Source organism: Bos indicus, chromosome 17, assembly GCF_029378745.1.
Source record: "Bos indicus isolate NIAB-ARS_2022 breed Sahiwal x Tharparkar chromosome 17, NIAB-ARS_B.indTharparkar_mat_pri_1.0, whole genome shotgun sequence".
Classification (NCBI taxonomy): Eukaryota; Metazoa; Chordata; class Mammalia; order Artiodactyla; family Bovidae; genus Bos; species Bos indicus.
The window spans coordinates 42,493,552-42,512,726 of record NC_091776.1 but is presented as its reverse complement, the minus strand read 5'-3'; the positions used below and the strand labels follow the sequence as shown (position 1 = coordinate 42,512,726).

Genomic DNA, 19,175 nt, shown 5'->3' with positions numbered 1-19,175 from the left:
ATGTTTTTTTTTTTTTAATTTTATTTTATTTTTAAACTTTACATAATTGTATTAGTTTTGCCAAATATCAAAATGAATCCATCACAGGTATACATGTGCTCCCCATCCTGAACCCTCCTCCCTCCTCCCTCCCCATACCATCCCTCTGGGTTGTCCCAGTGCACCAGCCCCAAGCATCCAGTATCGTGCATCGAACCGGGACTGGCATCTCGTTTCATACATGATATTTTACATGTTTCAATGCCATTCTCCCAAATCTTCCCACCCTCTCCCTCTCCCACAGAGTCTATAAGACTGTTCCATGCATATAGGTTTTTCAAGAGGCAGGTCAGGTGGTCTGGTATTCCCATCTCTTGAAGAATTTTCCACAGTTTGTTGTGATCCACACAGTCAAAGGCTTTGGCATAGTCAATAAAGCCAAATAGATGTTTTTCTGGAACTCTCTTGCTTTTTCCATGATCCAGTGGATGTTGGAAATTTGATCTATGGTTCCTTTGTCTTTTCTAAAACCAGCTTGAACATCTGGAAGTTCACAGTTCACATATTGCTGAAGCCTGGCTTGGAGAATTTTGAGCATTATTTTACTAGCATGTGAGCTGAGTGCAATTGTGCGGTAGTTTGAGCATTCCTTGGCATTGCCTTTCTTTGGGATTGGAATGAAAACTGACCTTTTCCAGTCCTGTGGCCACTGCTGAGTTTTCCAAATTTGCTGGCATATTGAGTGCAGCACTTTCAGAGCATCATCTTTCAGGCTTTGAAGTAGCTCAACTGGAATTCCATCATCTCCACTAGCTTTGTTCGTAGTGATGCTTTCTAAGGCCCACTTGACTTCACCTTCCAGGATGTCTATTTAAATATCCTCACTTCACTGAGTCATAATCTAAAAATAATGGTGTAAATGAATTATGGGGGTTAAATGATATAAAAATGTCCATCAAGGGCTTCTCTGCTCGCTTAGTGGGAAAGAATCCACCTGCCAGTGCAGGAGACATGGGTTCAATCCCTGATCTGGGACGATCCCACATGCCGTGGAACAACTGCACCACAAGTGTTGAGCCTGGGCTCTAGAGTCGGTGAGCAGAAATTACCAAGCCCACATGCGGCAGCTACTGAAGCCCATGCCCCCTATAGCCTGTGCTTCACAACAGGACAATCCACTGCAATGAGAAGCCCGTGCACCATACCCGCTGTTTGCCACAGTAAGTGAAAAGCCCATGCAGCAACAAAGACACAGCACAGGCAAAAAAAGTATGTCAAAACCAAAAATGTGCCCATCAAGCATTCAATTAATATTCATTCTCTTCTGCCTGATTCAACTGTTTCCAAGCTGACATTGTTAAGCAATCTCTTTCCAAAATATGTTTAAAATATACTTGACTTTCAAAAATTAACTTCTCCCTCCACAAGGAACTATACTAGATATTTTGTAAGAGCCTATAAGGGAAAATAAAAAGAATTTTAAAAAGAACACACACATACATACACACATGTATAACTGAATCACTTTGCTGTTTACCTGAAACTAACATGACATTGTAAATCAACTATATGTCAATTAAAAAAAAAATCATAACACTAATCATACCGACCTTTTAGTTTTGTTCTAAGACTGTCAGAGGAAGAAAAAATATATAAGACACAAAATCAGGTTCATGTGGTTTTAGAGTAATCTTAAATAAACAACAAATATGTTATCTTAGTAAGGGAATAGGTAAAAATGTAAAAGCTCTAGTCTTAATGTTCGAAGCATTCAAATACATGAATAGCACTACTCAAATAAATGAATATTTGAGGAATGTTTTTAAGGATAGCATTTTCTCAGATGTGTCGATCATATATAAGTTGTTTGGTATGACTGACAGGTATAGAGAATGAATCATGGTTGGTATCCTAGTGCTTACTACTATGCGTATGTGTATCAGTCGCTCAGTCATGTCAGACTCTGAGACCCCACAGACTATAGCCCACCAGCCTCGTCTATCCAAGGGATTCACCAGGCAAGAGTACTGGAGTGGGTTGCCATTACTTCTAGGCAGGATATTAATCCTGAAACATAGTTCAGGAAATATTAACTAGCTCATCAAGTCCTCTCTGCCTCTGCAACTTTAAAAAACTAAACATAATATTAGCATAATCATGCAAAGCAACCTCTACAGTGGCTTATTTCTGGGCTGGGAGGGTAGCAGTCATTCTACATTTCTTTTACCTTAATATTTATATTCTATTGCTTTTGCTACAAGTTAAGAATGTTGCCTACAGCCGGAAATAGACAGGGTAGCCCATTCTCAAGACTCTGACTTTTAAAGGTATAATGCTTTTCATCCATTTAGAGATAAAAAGTTGCAGATCAGAGAATAACATTTATCTTGTTGGAGGTTTATAAGAACACTGTGACCTGACCTAAGATGGACAGCTGCAAGCACAAAGGATTTTAAGACCAAGAAGTGTGCAACAACCAACCACGCCCCTAACTCACTTGGCCTTTAAAATGCTTTCCTAAAACCGTTTGGGGAGTTTGGGGTTTGTGGGACAACTAATCACCCATCTCCTTTCTTGGCCCTGCAATAGACCTTTCTCTGCTCCAAACTCTGAAGTTTTGGTTTGGTTGGCATCACTGTGCAATGGGGCCACACACTTGAGGATCCTGGTATGGGTAGCAATTCCTTTCTCCAAGGGTTCTTCCTGACCCAGAGATCAAACCCGGGTCTCCTGCATTGCAGGCAGTTTCTTTACCATCTGAGCCACCAGGGAAAGCCTTGAATTAGTAACAGTTCCTAAAAACCAATTACAGAGCACCACACCCTGCATGTACTGTGTCTTCAATATTGTGCAGACTTTGTGAATGTTTTTTTAACTGGATAACTCAGTCTTTAGTAAGAAATTACTATAGGAATAAAAGAAAAGAAATGAAACTATAGTGACTGTAGCTCTGCAGTTCTAAAGGTATTTTTAAATGCATAAGCCTTTAAGGTAAAAAAAAAAAAAAAAAAGGAAAGGCGCCTACTGAGACAACACTTGAAAGCTACAGGCAGGTGGATGTGTAGTTGTTGCATTGGTGGACCTGCAGGAGGAAAGGCCCAGAAGCCACCTCACCGACACGAAAGAATCACCCAAAGCTGTGGGGTCGGGTGGTGTCAGGTACTTATGGCTGTGGTAATGACGGGAGGCTGCAAAGAGGGGGACAGGTTGGAGATCGTGAAACATCAGACACCCCAAAACTACTTCGGCGCTGGAAGAGGGATTTAACCCAGCTTGAATTTGTTCCCTGAGCATGATTAACACAAGGATTTATGGCCTGAGGAACCCAAGCAGAAAAGGGAGCAGCACTGTTTTTCTGAATGTGCGGTGAGGAGGAGGTTGAATATAAACCTTTATACCTAATGCTGTGACTCAGCTCTGAGTCCAGAGAACTGGCAGCCAGGACTCCTTAGAGAAGAGACAAGGGGAATCTGGGGGTTTTCAAGGAACTGACCCTGCCAGCTCACAGAACAGTAAACACCTTTGTCAGCAAGCCCATCACATGCACAGAATGTCCAGTCAGCTTCAAAGTGGTCAACTCAGATTCTAGTCTGAGCCAAGAATTCAAGTTGGAGGGTTAAATCAAGGCATTTTCAGTTACGCAAGATCACAAAAACTTTCTCTATGATACTCCTTTTTTCTCAGTAAATTCATGGGGCTTTTGCTCCCTTCCCAAATAAGGAAGTAAAGTAAAAGAGAGGAAGACAAAAGATCCGGCAAACAAGGGATCTAATTCAAGACAACAGCAGAGGGAATGCTCAGGACAGTGGTGGAGGCAAAGCCCCAAGGATGATGGCTGGGCAGCAGGTAAAGGGCAGCCAGCCCACAGAGAAGCAGACCGACTGTTCCTGCAGGGATTTCTTCTGGAAGATGAATTTATTAGGAAACTTAATGCATCTGACTACACAGAGAGCAGATTCACACAATTTGAGGAGTGATTTGGGGATTAATCAGTGATAAATATATAGAAAGATAAGCAAGTCCCCAACCGATATAGCTCTAAGGAAAACAAAACAAAACAGAGGGCAAGAAAGGAGACGCTGTCACAGCATACTTCATGGCTTAGCTGTGAGAAATGATTGCGTGGCTGCCATGATGTACACAATGCATCTGGATCTGGACATAGTTAGGATCCAACAGAGGGTAGGGGGGTGCGGGGGAGGGGACGGGAGGTGTCCACAGGTGTGGAAGCAGGAGGGTGAAAGAGTGTGCAGGCCTCACCTTTAGAACATGAAGTCAAGGACGCTCACAAACAGTTCTTAAAACCAAAGAAGCAAGAAGTAGCAACAAACGCCGGTGACCTGAAGGTCAATTCTAAGAGCATCACTTAACACCAGGATCTAAGGCCTGATGATCTGAAGTGGAGCTGATCTAATAATAACAGAAATAAAGTGTGCAGGAAATGTAACATGCTTTGGACTTCCCTGCTGGCACGGTGGATAAGAATTGCCTGCCAATGCAGGGGACACAGGTTCAATTCCTGGTCTGGGAAGATCCCACATGCCACGGAGGGACTAAGCCTGAGTGCCTCAACTACGGAAGTACACATGCCTAGAGCCCGTGCTCTGCAACAAGAGAAAGCACTGCAATGAGGAACCTGCACACTGCAACTAGAGAAGAGCGACCACTCTCTGCAACTTGAGAAAGCCTGCACGTAGCAAGGAAGACTCAGCACAGCCGAAAATAAATAAATAAATACAATATGATGTGCTTGAATCATCCTGAAAACCGTCCCCCGCTCCACAGTCTGTGCAAAAAATTGTCTTCCATGAAATTGGTCCCTGGGAGCTGCTGACTTAAAGGAACCAGAAGTGCCTGCCTCCAAAGGACAACAGTTGGGTAGGGAAAAGGGGCATGGGAACTGCCAAGTGTGTAACTAGCCCAAGAAGAGCTGCTTTTTAAAGACAAGCAACTGTAACTCTGACAAAATTAAGATTGCGTGTCAAAGTGTACAGGAAGAATGAAAGAATGTTTCTTGATGGTCGGGACAGTCTTGTTTAACTGGCAGTGTCTCATCACCCTCATCACACCCGAGAAAAAAACATGTATCCTGGAACGGTGCCTTGGGTGCTGGGCCTTCGCCATCTGCAAATTATCAGACAAGCTAGTGTTAACGCAGAAAAGATGGCAGGTGGTCATGCATCGTAGCTCCAGGCATAACAGACACTGACAGTTGACAAACTTGATGGGTTTTAATCGGAAGCTCAGAAAAAGTTGGTACAATAAAAGCAAGTACTACAAACTGAAATCATGAAAAAAAAAATCTCACTGGAATAATTGGAAAAAAATTGAAATATATCCATCTAATTCTAAGGGAAAATCTCACTCTTTTTTGAAATCTGGAAAAATAGAGAACACATGGGCATGTTAGCTATAAAATATGCAAGCAGAGTCTCCAGTCTACCCATAAAATATTCATGCTTGTTTGAATATAAAAAAGTATTTCCCCAACATCTTGTAGTAAAACTCTCTGTATCCTGCTCAGTTTGTGGTTTAGAGCATACTCCTCCCTCTAATTCAGTGTGAGATCGTCTCGGATCAGAATCTCTAAGCACATTTGATGAAAATGCAGATAATTTTATTTTTCTCCAGAAAAAGAGAATCATAAACTCTGACATCTGATAATATACATTTTTAATAAGTTCTTGAGAGATATTTATTATATAGTTGCTACCAAATTTATGCTAGATAATTCCCAGGTTTTTATTTGTTTGCTGGTTTGTTTGGTTTTCTTTAAGAGTTATGATATCCTCTGCTCTCAACAGTGGCCTCTCTTCCTTCTCAAAATCTTTCCAGCTACTTGTAGGACATACTGACACACACAAATACTTGTACAGGTATATTTTGTACACGTATTGTACAAATATTGTACAGTATATATTTCTTCTCCAAAGCAAGAGAGGCTCTTAAGAGACACAGGGCAATACCATATACATCTATGAATTTTCTCATAACAACATATCTCATCACACATTCTTCAATAAATGCTAAAAGAAAAAAATTATCAGGAACATGGATGGGGATATTGAAGAAAACATATCTATTTTGTCATTTTAAATGGTGACAAACTTACTTCTAGAGAGCAGTTCTCTTCATTGGATTTAGATTGCTGTGTTGACCCTAAGCTTTTAAATCTTTGTGGCTTTTGATGTGAAAATATGAATCAAACTCCAAACTTTCAATTAGTCTAAATTCTAATTTATAACCCACTTGGGTATATTAACTTAAAATGATCTGTCTGCCTTTTACCGTTTCTGCAGTTTTAGCAACTGCCTTTTCTTTCCAACTACAAATCATTCTATCTGTGAGATTGTTTCTTAGATAGCTCGGAATTAACTGGAACAAAAAACATCAGCAGAAATGGAAGACAGCCCATACTCTTCACGTGAAAGGGAGCTCTGTGTCCAAGGGTTGGAGGGTGGGTGTAAAAATATATTTAACAGCTCTTAGCCAAGTAAGAGTTTAGTCTCTGCAGCAATTGTATAATTTCTTTGATGCAAAAAAACACTGTCACCTCAAGACTCCCTGCATAAATATACAAGTAAGTTGTATATTTTAATAAAAATCAAATCATTCCAATGTGTTTCAGACTCTAGTGTAGACATATTATACTTAAAATACTTCTTGCATTCTTTGCTACAAAAAAAATTCTAAGAACACATTTTTCTCTTAATTCTCTCTTAAGGTAAATAAAATTTAATTTTAAAAGGTTTAAACCTAAATTTTTATTTGTTCACATCAGTTTAATATAATAACATAGGAATGCAATGCAGTTTGTTATGAAGATTTATGATTCTTAAAAATCTTGAATACGTTTTGACATTTTCTCTCCTATGGGACTTGGGTTACGATACTGTTATTTATTTATTTATTTTTCCTTCCCCTGAGAAAGTGAACCAATGAATCTGATGCCTTGTTTGAGAGTTAGCTGGAATTTTTCTTAAACTGAACAACATAAAAGCAAATCTGGCCTTCAGGTAAGCCTCTTCTTGACAAGATCATAATCGTGATAAACCTACCGGCATATCCAGAAGGGGTGGAAAACATCTCCTCCCTCCTTTCTTGCCCCCAAGGCCAATATTCACTGAGTGGCTCTGTACCCCTCATCCTGCATAATTAATAACTCCTTTGGTGATCAGTCATGCATTCCTCAATGGCCCCTCAGGCCTCAAGTGTCCTCTGAGCCTGCCCGGTGGAAACCACACACCCTCTGCTCCCAACCCGTCGCCCCTTCACTTCCCACACGTACTTCGCAGGAAAGCTCACTGGGTCAGGAGAGCACACGCTGGGCTGCAAGTGGTTGTCATACTTACACTCATTCTCTCACATACATTCATCTCTGGGTATAATTTTACTAGTAAGAAGAAAACATGTGTGATATCCAACAGGTGCCAGTTATACATATTAAAAAAGAAAAAGTAACACAGGGAACTAGGTTCAATATACTGTGATAAACCATAATGGAAAAGATTACATAAGAAAAGAATATATCTATATCTATACAGATATGTATAACGGAATCACTCTGCTGTACAGAAGAAATTAACACAACACTATAAATCTACTGTATTTCAATAAAAATGTAAAAAGATTAAACAATAACCTTTGGTAATTTAAGAAAATTAAAATTAAAATCATACTAATAATGGAACAAATTTGGAAGCAACTTAAAGGGAAGATGAGTTGCATGGGATTGTATTAAAGAAGCCTTCGATTCATTCATATTCCACCCTCCTCCTCCTTTCCTTTATTTTCAGACAATAAAGGAAAGAAGATCAAAATATATGGAGTCAAGGGGACTTCCCAGGTGGTCCAGTGGTTAAGAATCCGTCTTGCAATGCAGGAGATGTGGGTTTGATAACTGGTCAAGGAACTAAGATCCCATGTGCCATGGGGCAACTAAACCCAGGTGCCACAACTACTAAGCCTAAGCCTGTGAGCCACAACGAGAGTGTGTGTGCCACAACAAAAGATCCTGCAGGATGCAGTGAGGAACACGTGTGCCACAACTAAGACCCAATGGCCAAATAAATAAATAAATAAATTGAAAAATTATATGGAGTCAAGTGGTATGGTAGCAGCTCTAATATCTATGTTTTTGATCTAAACTGATCCAGTCATTAAATTGAAAAGGAGAGCAAATAAACTGTTGAAAATACTGTTACCACTTCTGATCAGAATGCTTAGGTTAAAACTCTTTAAAACATAATATTCAATAAAACCATTTTGAAAGAAAACAGCAGTAGTTTAATCACCCTTCAAAATACTAACCAGATTGGAGAAAAAGAGTCCTCAAAACTCAGAACCATTAAAAAAGTATGGATTACAAGTAATATTATCCTCAAGAAGAATAGCTCTCTATATAAATAAAACCATTAAAAATATTCAGATCTGGATTTATACATTTTGTTTCAAAAACAGGTATGGTTTTGTGATGTAACTGCCCAACAAATACATATTTTAAAAATAAATACTGTTTCTTGGTTAACAAAAAATATGATACATATTTTACATGAAGGCCAAGATTTTTAAAAAAATAAAACTTTTCACAAAGTTTTTGATATGAAAAAAGATGTTATTTTTCAGCCTTTGTAGGTTTAACATTTTAAAATAATGGTGCTTATACTACAGTACACAAAGTAAAACATACATACTCTATTATAAATTACTCCGAAATTAAACAAGAAATTTTCTTTTCTTTCTAAGAGATCTGAAATGTGCACTGGCTCTCAATGTGTGTGGCCTCCAAACAGAAACAAGCTTGCACTGTTTTATTTCAGTTTTGCTTCATTTCTTCCCAAACAATCTCTCACTGCTAATCTACAGGGCCTTTTTTCCCCTCTCTTCTAGCATAAAGGAAACAAAAATCAAAGACATTATTAACTCCTTATGCACCACTGGAAAGCTGAATATATATCCTTTGCCCTGGTTTTCTTTTCCATTACTTATTAATGGAGCATGACTGGAGAATATACATTTCCACAAATAATTCTTGAAAACTGCATGAAAATTCTAAAATTTTTAATGTGTGTAGTCAATCTGTTAGTACTTTTTAAGCTCTTAACAACTAGCCATATAGTTTCAGGTATATATCTTATGCTAAGTTTTTCCCTAAACTAACACTTAGTCTATAATATCTACTTGAAAGAGCAAAATGGGAAGATGAATTTTATTTATGTCTTAGTCTAAGGTACCTGGGAATCAAGAAAAAGTATTAGAAGTTTAATATTTCAAAGGAAAGAATATCTATATACAATACATGTAAAATATACTAAGGACTCCCCTTGTGGCTCAGATGGTAAAAAATCTGCCTACAAGGTGGGAGACCCAGACCAGCATCACTTTGTTCACAATAGTAAGGGATCCCTTGTTTCACTGTATGCTCTCATTCACTAGTGGAGTGAAAGATAGTGGGTGAATCATCTTACAAAGGTAAGCACAATTGTTAATGGAAACACGTGTGACAAAAACTGCTTCTGAGAATTTTAACTAATGCATTAAAACTCTCCTGCTAAGATGTATGGTGATCAGAGCCATGGAATTTTAAAGGCTGACTAGAATCAAATATTCATTCAAGCTCCCAAAAAAGGACTGCAGAGTTCAATCTTATTTGTTAAATACAAAAGATATTAAAATAAACTTTCTTATAATTATCCCAGAAAAGTGCTATTATACTCCACAGTTTTCTATGTATGAAAAGATGCAAAATATTCATTCAGATAATTATTAAAAAGCAGGAACGATGACTATGTACATCAATGCACATGACATCATAAGTAGGCACTATTTAACTACTTGGGTGTCTAGTCTCCAACCAAAAAAGATGCCAATTCCATTCTTTAAAGAGGGTAAGCATCATGGTCCTTGGCAATAGAACATAACACACCAGGCCAAGGAGAATATTTGGTGTCATTACTCTATTGTTCAGTTTTCTGGTTTATGAGTCATTACTACTGTGCAACATACAGTAAATGAGGCAGCTCCATGGGGTTCACAGACCCTCCAGGAGCAATGGAGGATGAGGTACCACTGAGCAGCTGCACAGCGACAAACCTCAAGGCACGAAGTTCAGAGCCCACTCGGGACCTGTGCTGAATATCGTCTTTAGTACAAAACCGAGAAGCCATCAGGCCAGTGGCCCCTTGGCTCTACGTTGCACTGATGAGTTTACAGTCAGTGGGACTATGGCCTCTGGGGAGCTGGGGGAGCTAATTATGAAGTTCATCTCTGGCCAAAAAAGGAAGAAAAAAAAAAGTATGAGTGATGATCCAGGGGTTCAGAGGAGCACTTGCCCCTGAGCAAATGCCACAGAACTTTAAAGCCTATGCTCCAAAAGGCAATCTTTCCCCCTGAGGCTTTCCTTCACTGATACACAGATAAGACTGATGGATGCTGTCCTGTTGGCAAGGATGCAACGGGGCAGAGGGACAGGCAGGGAGGGGTGCCATTAGCGATGCATGGTGATAATTCAAAACACTCCGTGAAGTTGCAAAGCAAAATTACTTGTCAAATTTTCACCTAGCAACTTCAGGCAGTTATTGAGAGCAGAATGGGTGTGGCTGCATGGGAAGAGAGATGGGTGCATGCAATTAGGACAAAGGATAAAGGAAGGAATGGCAGATAAACTGTCAGAGAAAACTTAAACCTGAAAGAAAGCTTGTGACACGGTACAATTCATGTACCAATGATCACTCCAGAGAGCAATCTGGCAAGACTGAAATCACCACATCACATAAGGCAATGCAGGAACCACTGTCCTGTTCTCTCATTTCTCTGTCCCTAGCTTGCTGGCTTTCTAAGCAGAAAGCAAACTAGAATAAGGGCTCCTGTGCTGTTTTTCCCAGGCAGCCATCACTGGGCAACTTAGATACAAAGAAAGACACGGCTCAACAGAGCCCAGGAGTTTGTCAACCCCCAGCCCCCAAAGTCCATATTTACAATTCATTCAGCTATTTCAATAATGATCTAAAAATGCACTGAGTTTAATTTTGATGATGCGATCAGTGATTGACACCCTTTCCACCCAGAATCTGGAAATGAAGTTCCTGGTATTAGTCACAGTGAATCTCTGGTAACGAGTCAAATTCAGGGGGCAAGACCCTTTCTGGTCCAGAGGATGGGTGGTACTTACAGCAGATCTTCTATATGTCTTTATCTCATCTCCAGGCTCAGGAATCTGACATACACTTACATATAGAAACACAAGTGTCAGTGAACCTGCTGTTACAAGTTAAGCTGAGGTGACTGTGTTGCATGGTCAACTCAATGCTCAACCACTTACTGAAAAACTGTAACGGGGCTGGGACTAAACGAGGCCTTGTACATTTCCTGTTTTTGTCTTTATATATTTAATTTCCTCCACACAACTGCATGGGCTACACAATCAGAAAACTCATGAGACCATAAAATCAGAAAAAGACAACCATTGGTGTGGGCATACATATGTTTTCACTTTCATGTCTTATTCTGCAGGATGATAATAGGTTGCTATCAACATAATATGAAGATGCTAGCTGATTTAAAATACAAATAACTTATCAGTTTCAAGTTTATTTTTGTTACAGGTTTGGGGTAAATCAAATCTTCTATATGATTCAAGATCTATCATTATGTTTTATAGCAAAATTTGATTGTTTCATATTTAAATATATAAGAATATTAGCTGTGCTAAAACCCAAACTGAAAATATGGACTGCATAACTTTGTGAAAGTGTAGCCATGGCCTCCAAGGCTATTTTAGACTTAAAACAAATATTAAACTCACAAATTCTGTGAAGCAGAGTACTGTGAAAGGATGATAAATTTCCAGTGGCTTCATTCAAGCTAAAAATCACAGTATCAATGCATTTTTAAATAAGTTCATCTTTGTCTACCATTAACACTTTTCTAGATGAAATTATTAAATTTTATTAAAGCTACTGTATATTTAAGATAAAGATACCTTAAATAATCTATATAAGGAGACTGATCGAAAGTTACCATATAAAATTCATAACATATATTTTAGAAATATCTCCCTTATCTTAAATTGCACACAATAAACAATTCTGTTACTAAATAAATAAAATTTTCATTTTCCAGCTTTAATTTAAATTTTGTTATTTCATTTCAGATGTATCTCAAATAACACTTAATTTCACAATTTAATCAGTGGCTTAAATAGTATTTCCAGAACTGAGTGTGGGTAATCAAAAAGGGAAACTTCTGTTTAATGTTATAATACAAATATATTAAGCAAAATATTGATTCCATATTTTCTAAATTACCTCATGAATTGCTAGTGTGCTAGGTATATTCTTTTATAAACAGTTAGGATATACGTATTAACTAAAGCATGTAATTCACACCATACTGTGCTCCCAGTGTGCAATGATTTGCTAAATCTGTCAAAACCATTAATGGTATCAATTTTATACTGTTTTAAGTGGTGATGGTGATCATATTTGAGTAGTATACTAGGGGACATCACATTTGTACTTCTGAATTGCTATTATAAGTAGAATGGGATAAAAATAGCCAAAATGATTTCAATACTTTTGTTATAGTGCAATAAATAGATACAAATGTTTACAATAATACATAAAGGGTACAAGAAATTGTGACACAAATGAAAATAGAGTAACAATTATAATCAGAGAAAATAGATTTCTTAAATTCCTGTAAGAATTTTGAAACTTCCCTATTGGGGCACAAAGGACATAAATATTATTTAACCAAGATAAACATTAAGATAAGTAGGAAAATTGAGATTACTGCTTTTAAAATATATATTTTACTAAAACATTGATTTGAAAAGAATATTTAACACATTTTGTTGTTGTTCAGTTGCTAAATTGTGTGTGACTCTTTTGTGTGCCCATGGGCTGTAGCCCACCAGGCTCCTCTGTGTATGGGGATTTCCCAGGCAAGAACACTGGAGTGGGTTCCTATTTCCCTCTTCAGGAGATCTTTCGAACCCAGGGATTGAACCCGCATCTCCTGGGTTGGCAGGTGGGTTCTTTACTATTGAGCCACTAGGGAGTTTGCTGCTGCTGCTGCTGCTAAGTCGCTTCAGTCATGTCCGACTCTATGCAACCCCATAGACGGTAGCCCACCAGGCTCTGCCATCCCTGGGATTCTCCAGGCAAGAACACTGGAGTGGGTTGCCATTTCCTTCTCCAATAGGGAGTTTCAGTTCAGTTCAGTTCAGTTCAGTCGCTCAGTCGTGTCCGACTCTTTGCGACCCCACGAATCACAGCACGCCAGGCCATTTTCCAAAAAAAAAAAAAGATGAAAAATGTCATGGATGTATTTGTAAGGGACCCACCTAAAAAAAATCAACTTTTGGTGGGTATGGAAAGAAATAGAAAGAACAATGTCACCTTAATGGGGGAGAAAAAAATAAAACATCATATAAAAGCACTAACTCTTAAGGCAATACAGACACTAAAGACTTAAAGTGACAACACGCACGTTATTTGTGATAACTATAGTGACACTTATGAAAAAACATCAAGCCAGAGAAAGTTTTTGGTTCTTGGTTTTCCTTAATCTCGTGTTTAAGAGGGGAAAAATAAATAACCAAGTCTGAAATGCATACATAGGGGCATCTCTAAGTGGTACTTACTGGCATGACAATGTTGTAGTGGATGCAGAACCCGGGCTCCGAGGGAAAATACTCATCAGATACAAATCTGATCCTGATTTGATTTCCTTTAGAAATCTGCTTTCCTGGCACACTGCCAGACCCACACCAGCGCCCTAAAATGGTTCCATCACTTGGTTCTTCAACCTCTACAAAATCATACCTGCAAGAGACCAGGAGAAAAGAGACATAAAACCATGACCTGTTATTTTAAGAATTCAAGGGAGTGAGTTCATCTCAAATTTAACTGTGTAAATAGAATAAAATATGCCAAAGATGAGACATAACTGAAAAAGCATTCTCAATTAAAGAAAGATGAGTCTTCTATTCTAAGCCCTCCATTCTTGTTGGTAAGGAACTCCAAATTCACTAAACAGCCACGTCAAACTTAGACATTTTGTATGTAGCAACCATATCTGACAATTTATGAATTATTCAGTTTAATTTCCATTTGGATATGGCAGTTTTGCTCTACTCTTAATTTCCATGATTATTGTCCAACACTTTCCGGCAGTAACTCCTTCACCTGGTCAGATTCCTTGCTCCCTATCCTCATCTGTGTCCAAGCTTTTCTAGAGCCTCTTCATTATATACATATTCTCCAAATCCCACTCCGTACTACATTGCCTCTGTGAGACCTTCGTGTGTCCTCAGCTCACAGACGTCTTTCTCTTTCTGTCAAACACATATTTTCAACATTTAACTACATATATGCACGTGATACATCTAGTTGGCTAGGCTGTAAAACTCTTGAAGAAACGATTCAATTCTCTTGTGGTTCTAGTTTACACTGCATTACACATGGCATCTTAAACCTAAGCAGTGAATGACTAATACTTCTCTAACCACTGTTACCTTGGGTTTGAAGGTTTCGATCAGTGGTACTCATGGAGAGCAGAGTTGCCTTATAGAATGTTCCAGAAATGTGTAGAGGCATTTTAGGTTGTCTCAGTGATGGTGGATGAGGAGGGCAAGGTCCCTGGACACCCAACACAGGAGAGTCCAGAAAACGGGTATTCACTCCACACCCTCCAGGCCTTTCAAACAGTTCACTGGACATTCACATAAGCAACATTCTTGCTATTGTCCATCTGAGTCTGCAACATAATACTGTCTCACATATAAAAGCAAATATGTTTCAAAGGTTTAGTTTAAACCCAATTTTCTAGACATTCAACTATCAAATAAGTTGAACGAAGTGTCTATGCTTTGGAAAAAGAATTACTATTCTAGAGAATCAAACCACTAACAGGAGCATGACTTATACTCTGCATCATGATGAAAACAATTAGACATACCCATTTAGTCTATTACCATAGCTATCGTATACACAATGAGTCTGTTACTTAAAAGATACAAACATCTGACTACTTCATTTTTGTGCAATTAGGCATGTGTATCTATGTACTTAAATGCATTATTTTAATATAAATTACTGCTGTTATGTCAACTTTACATAGCATGTAGGCCTTTATATCTATTTTTAAACAACTGCATATATAAATAGAGGATCACTGTTATGAACTGCATTTCAGAATTCTTAGGACATTGCCAAATTTTTCTTAAGGGAGGTCTGGCGTGGATGAAAACTATTGGTAGATTTTTTTTAGAAAGTCTAAAACCAGTATACACCAGACAACGAAAATTAATATATTTTGCATAGTATAGAATTTACAGAAGAAAAAAATGTTGAAAAAGGACAAAGTGCATAACAAACCAATTATACTTATAAATCCTATTCTAAATAATTAGCCAGAACTCTCTAATGGAAACTATACCTGTTCCAACCTAATTTTTCTTGTCCTTAAATAGGATAGTGCAACCTGACTCACAGGGATATTTTGAGAAAAGGGAAATGGAACAGTTCCTGAGCAGTGCTGAAAGCGTTGTGCTATACAGCTGCCAGTTAACAGTTTGCCCCACATCCCTACCCAGCACATATTGCCCCTACTCCATACCTATAACCCTGAGAGTTTGAAAGCATAAATGAGAAGAACTCAAATACCAAAGGGAGAGAGCACTTCTGCTCTATCACATGACAAGTCCAGGATATAAATTACAAATGCATAAGCCTCCTTAGGACAACCATCCCAGGAGCCTGCTCTAAGTGTGTGGTGGGAACAATAAGTGGAGCACAGGGGAGGAAGACGAGGGTAAAACAGACTGGGTGGTTATTTCAGACATATCTGGTACAAAAGTTGATAACCAGCATTTTAAATCAAAGAGTAATGTTTATATCAAGATCGTTTCCATGTGGAACAAAGCTGCTATTCACAGAGCATGTTTGCTCTGTGCTTGGGAGGGAAACTGGCTGATAGACGTCACCACCAGGACTAGTTTGCAGAGAGCTGGTTTCAGGCTGGTCAATCATTCTGTGAGTATTTGTGAAGCATGGACTTGGTACAAAGTGTTTGGCTAGACTCTCAGGGTGCAAATATGAAACCACAGCTCCTGTGGGCTCAGGGTCCATTAAACCCTGGCGGGTGCTCTAATGAGAATGCGTAGGAAACACTGTGGAATGCTGGCAGGGTGAGGGAAACCCTACACGGTGAGATTAGGGTCGGCTTACAAGGCAGCATCTGGGCTGCTGGGGGGAAGAGTTGGAGGAAGGCATTCTAGCAAGAAGCACAATCCTGAGGATGTAACAGAAGAACCCCAGGGCCTGGCTGGTTGTCTGTGAGCACAGGATGGAGCTCAAGCTGAGAGGACAGGTGCAGGTGAGGCCACCTTGGGATTCCAGGGTCGAATGTGAGAATGTTATTTTTTAGACCAGTGTTGAAAGCAGGGAAGCACAGTTTAAAGAGGTTCTATGTTACTTTAAAATATTTAGGTCAACATTTAATTAATTAATCTTTTAGGCACTACCTGTATTTTTTTCATTTTTAATTCAAGTATAGTTAATTTATAACCTAATAATTTCAAGTGTACTTGAAAAGTGATTCAGTTCTACATATATACATATATATATATATATATATATATTCAGATTCTTTTCCATTATAAATTATTACATATAGTGAGTAGAGTTCCTTGTGCTCTACCGTCGGTCCTTGAGGTTTATGGGTTTTATGCACAGTCGTGTATATGTTCACCCCAACCTACTGACTTATCTCCCATCACCCCTTCCTGCCCCTTCCCACCCCTGCTCTTTTCCCTTTGGTAACCATAATTCTGTTCTCTATGTCTGTGAGTGTATTTCCATTTTGGAAATAAGCTCATTTATATCTTTTTTTTTTTTTAAGATTCCACATATACATGAAATCATAAAATAGTTGGGTTTTCCTGCCTGTAAATCACCATTTGGAAAAAATTGAATTTCACAGAAAAATCTGAATTTCAGGCTTTCTTAAAACAAACTTGAACATCTGGTCTTTGCCAGATGTTCAAGTATTCTTTGCCCTGGTGTGGCTCCTTGTGGGCTCAGGTCTGTAGAACTGGCATCCACTCCAGGAGAGGAGGGGCCTTTCTCTCACTTACAGCCTCACCCCAGCACCTGTGTGTCAGGCACATAGATTGTTCACTACCTGAGGTCAGGATGGCCTTTACTCCTTCATGGAAATGGAGGCTAGGCCAGGGAACATGCTCTTTCCAGTTTTTAAAAACCCCTGTCTAGTTTCTTTAAAAAACCCTGTCTAGTTTCTATGGTGCTTTTTTTTTTAGTACCCAGATCTTCACTGATCTCCATCACTTGCCCACACGGGCATCTGAGTTTGCAGCCTATAGGGCAGCTATTAGAAGTTTCAGTGAGGGAGCAATATAGACACAGGATCCCAGTACACCTGAGGATGCCAGGAAACCACATCATCTCAAGTGTGGGCAGGAAGGAAGAACTTTTAACAAAAAGAGCCTGAAAAGGAGCCATCAGGGAAGCAGCAGGAAAACCACTGTGACAAATGACACAGAACCAAGAGAAAAGGGAGGGACAGGGTCCATCCAAGCAGAAGTGGGCAGATCACCTACACCAAAGAGGACCAAAGAGGGTAAAAACCAAGAAGCTCTCCTGGGACCTGGCAATTATGAAGTCATTTTCAATCAGCTGGTTGGGTGAACGCATAAGATCAAAACACTACTTCAGATCTTTTTTTAAGAAAATTATTTAGTTTTTATCAGCATATAGTTGGCTTACAATTGCAGGTGTACAGGACAGTGATTCAGTTATACATATAGATCTATTGTTTTTCAGATTCTTTTCCATGGTAGGTTATTATAAGATGGTGAGTATAGTTTCCTATGTTATACAGTAGGTCCTTGTTGATTATCTATATATCAGATCAGATCAGTCGCTCAGTCATGTCTGACTCTTTGCGACCCCATGAATTGCAGCACGCCAGGCCTCCCTGTCCATCACCAACTCCCGGAGTTCACTCAGACTCACGTCTATTGAGTCAGTGATGCCATCCAGCCATCTCATCCTCTGTCATCCGCTTCTCCTCCTGCCCCCAATCCCTCCCAGCATCAGAGTCTTTTCCAATGAGTCAACTCTTCACATGAGGTGGCCAAAGTACTGGAATTTCAGCTTTAGCATCATTCCTTCCAAAGAAGTCCCAGGGCTGATCTCCTTCAGAATGGACTGGTTGGATCTCCTTGCAGTCCAAGGGACTCTCAAGAGTCTTCTCCAACACCACAGTTCAAAAGCATCAATTCTTCGGCGCTCAGCCTTCTTCACAGTCCAACTCTCACATCCATACATGACCACAGGAAAAACCATAGCCTTGACTAGACGAACCTTTGTTGGCAAAGTAATGTCTCTGCTTTTGAATATGCTATCTAGGTTGGTCATAACTTTCCTTCCAAGGAGTAAGCATCTTTTAATTTCATGGTTGCAGTCACCATCTGTAGTGATTTTGGAGCCCAGAAAAATAAAGTCTGACACTGTTTCCACTGTTTCCCCATCTATTTCCCATGAAGTGGTGGGACCGGATGCCATGATCTTTGTTTTCTGAATGTTGAGCTTTAAGCCAACTTTTTCACTCTCCACTTTCTTATAGTAGTATGTTAATCAAACCTTCTGAATTATCCTTATTCCAGCCATTTTTAAAATAACTGTCTTTCTAAGGCAACTTCCCTGATGGCTCAGATGGTAAAGAATCTGCCTGCAACATTTGGAAGATCCCCTGCAGAAGGAGATGGCTACCCACTCCAGTATTCTTATCTGGAGAATTCCAAGGACAGAGGAGTCTGGCAGGTTACAGTCCATGGGGCTGCAGAGACTCAGATGCCACTGAGCAACTAACACTTTCTAACAGAAACATCTCAAGAGATAAGAATATCATTTATAAGGAACTTAAAATTAACAACTCACATAACTATTTTGCTGTACATAATTTCCTTTTGATTTCTGTTAAAAAAGAAACACCACTGGACTTCCCCAATGGCTGAGTGGTTAGGACTCTGTGTTTCCACTGCAGGGATAGGGGTCGGATTCCTGCTCAGGGAATGCCATGTGGCACAGCCAAAAAAAAAAAAAAATCACGACATTATATGTGTTAATCTCTTAAGTAAGCCTTTTAAAAGTATGTAAAAAGAGTTTTTA

General features: G+C 39.1%; 1 protein-coding gene across 2 annotated transcripts in view; it reads right to left on the bottom strand.

Annotated features, from left to right (window-relative positions):
- PDGFC (platelet derived growth factor C) overlaps positions 1–19,175 on the bottom strand; it is a 252,731-nt gene that overhangs the window by 48,184 nt on the left and 185,372 nt on the right. For both annotated transcript variants that reach the window (XM_019977839.2, XM_019977840.2), the window contains exon 3: positions 13,625–13,805. In XM_019977839.2, coding sequence (XP_019833398.2) covers positions 13,625–13,805 — 181 coding nt within the window. The remainder of the gene's footprint in view (positions 1–13,624; positions 13,806–19,175) is intronic.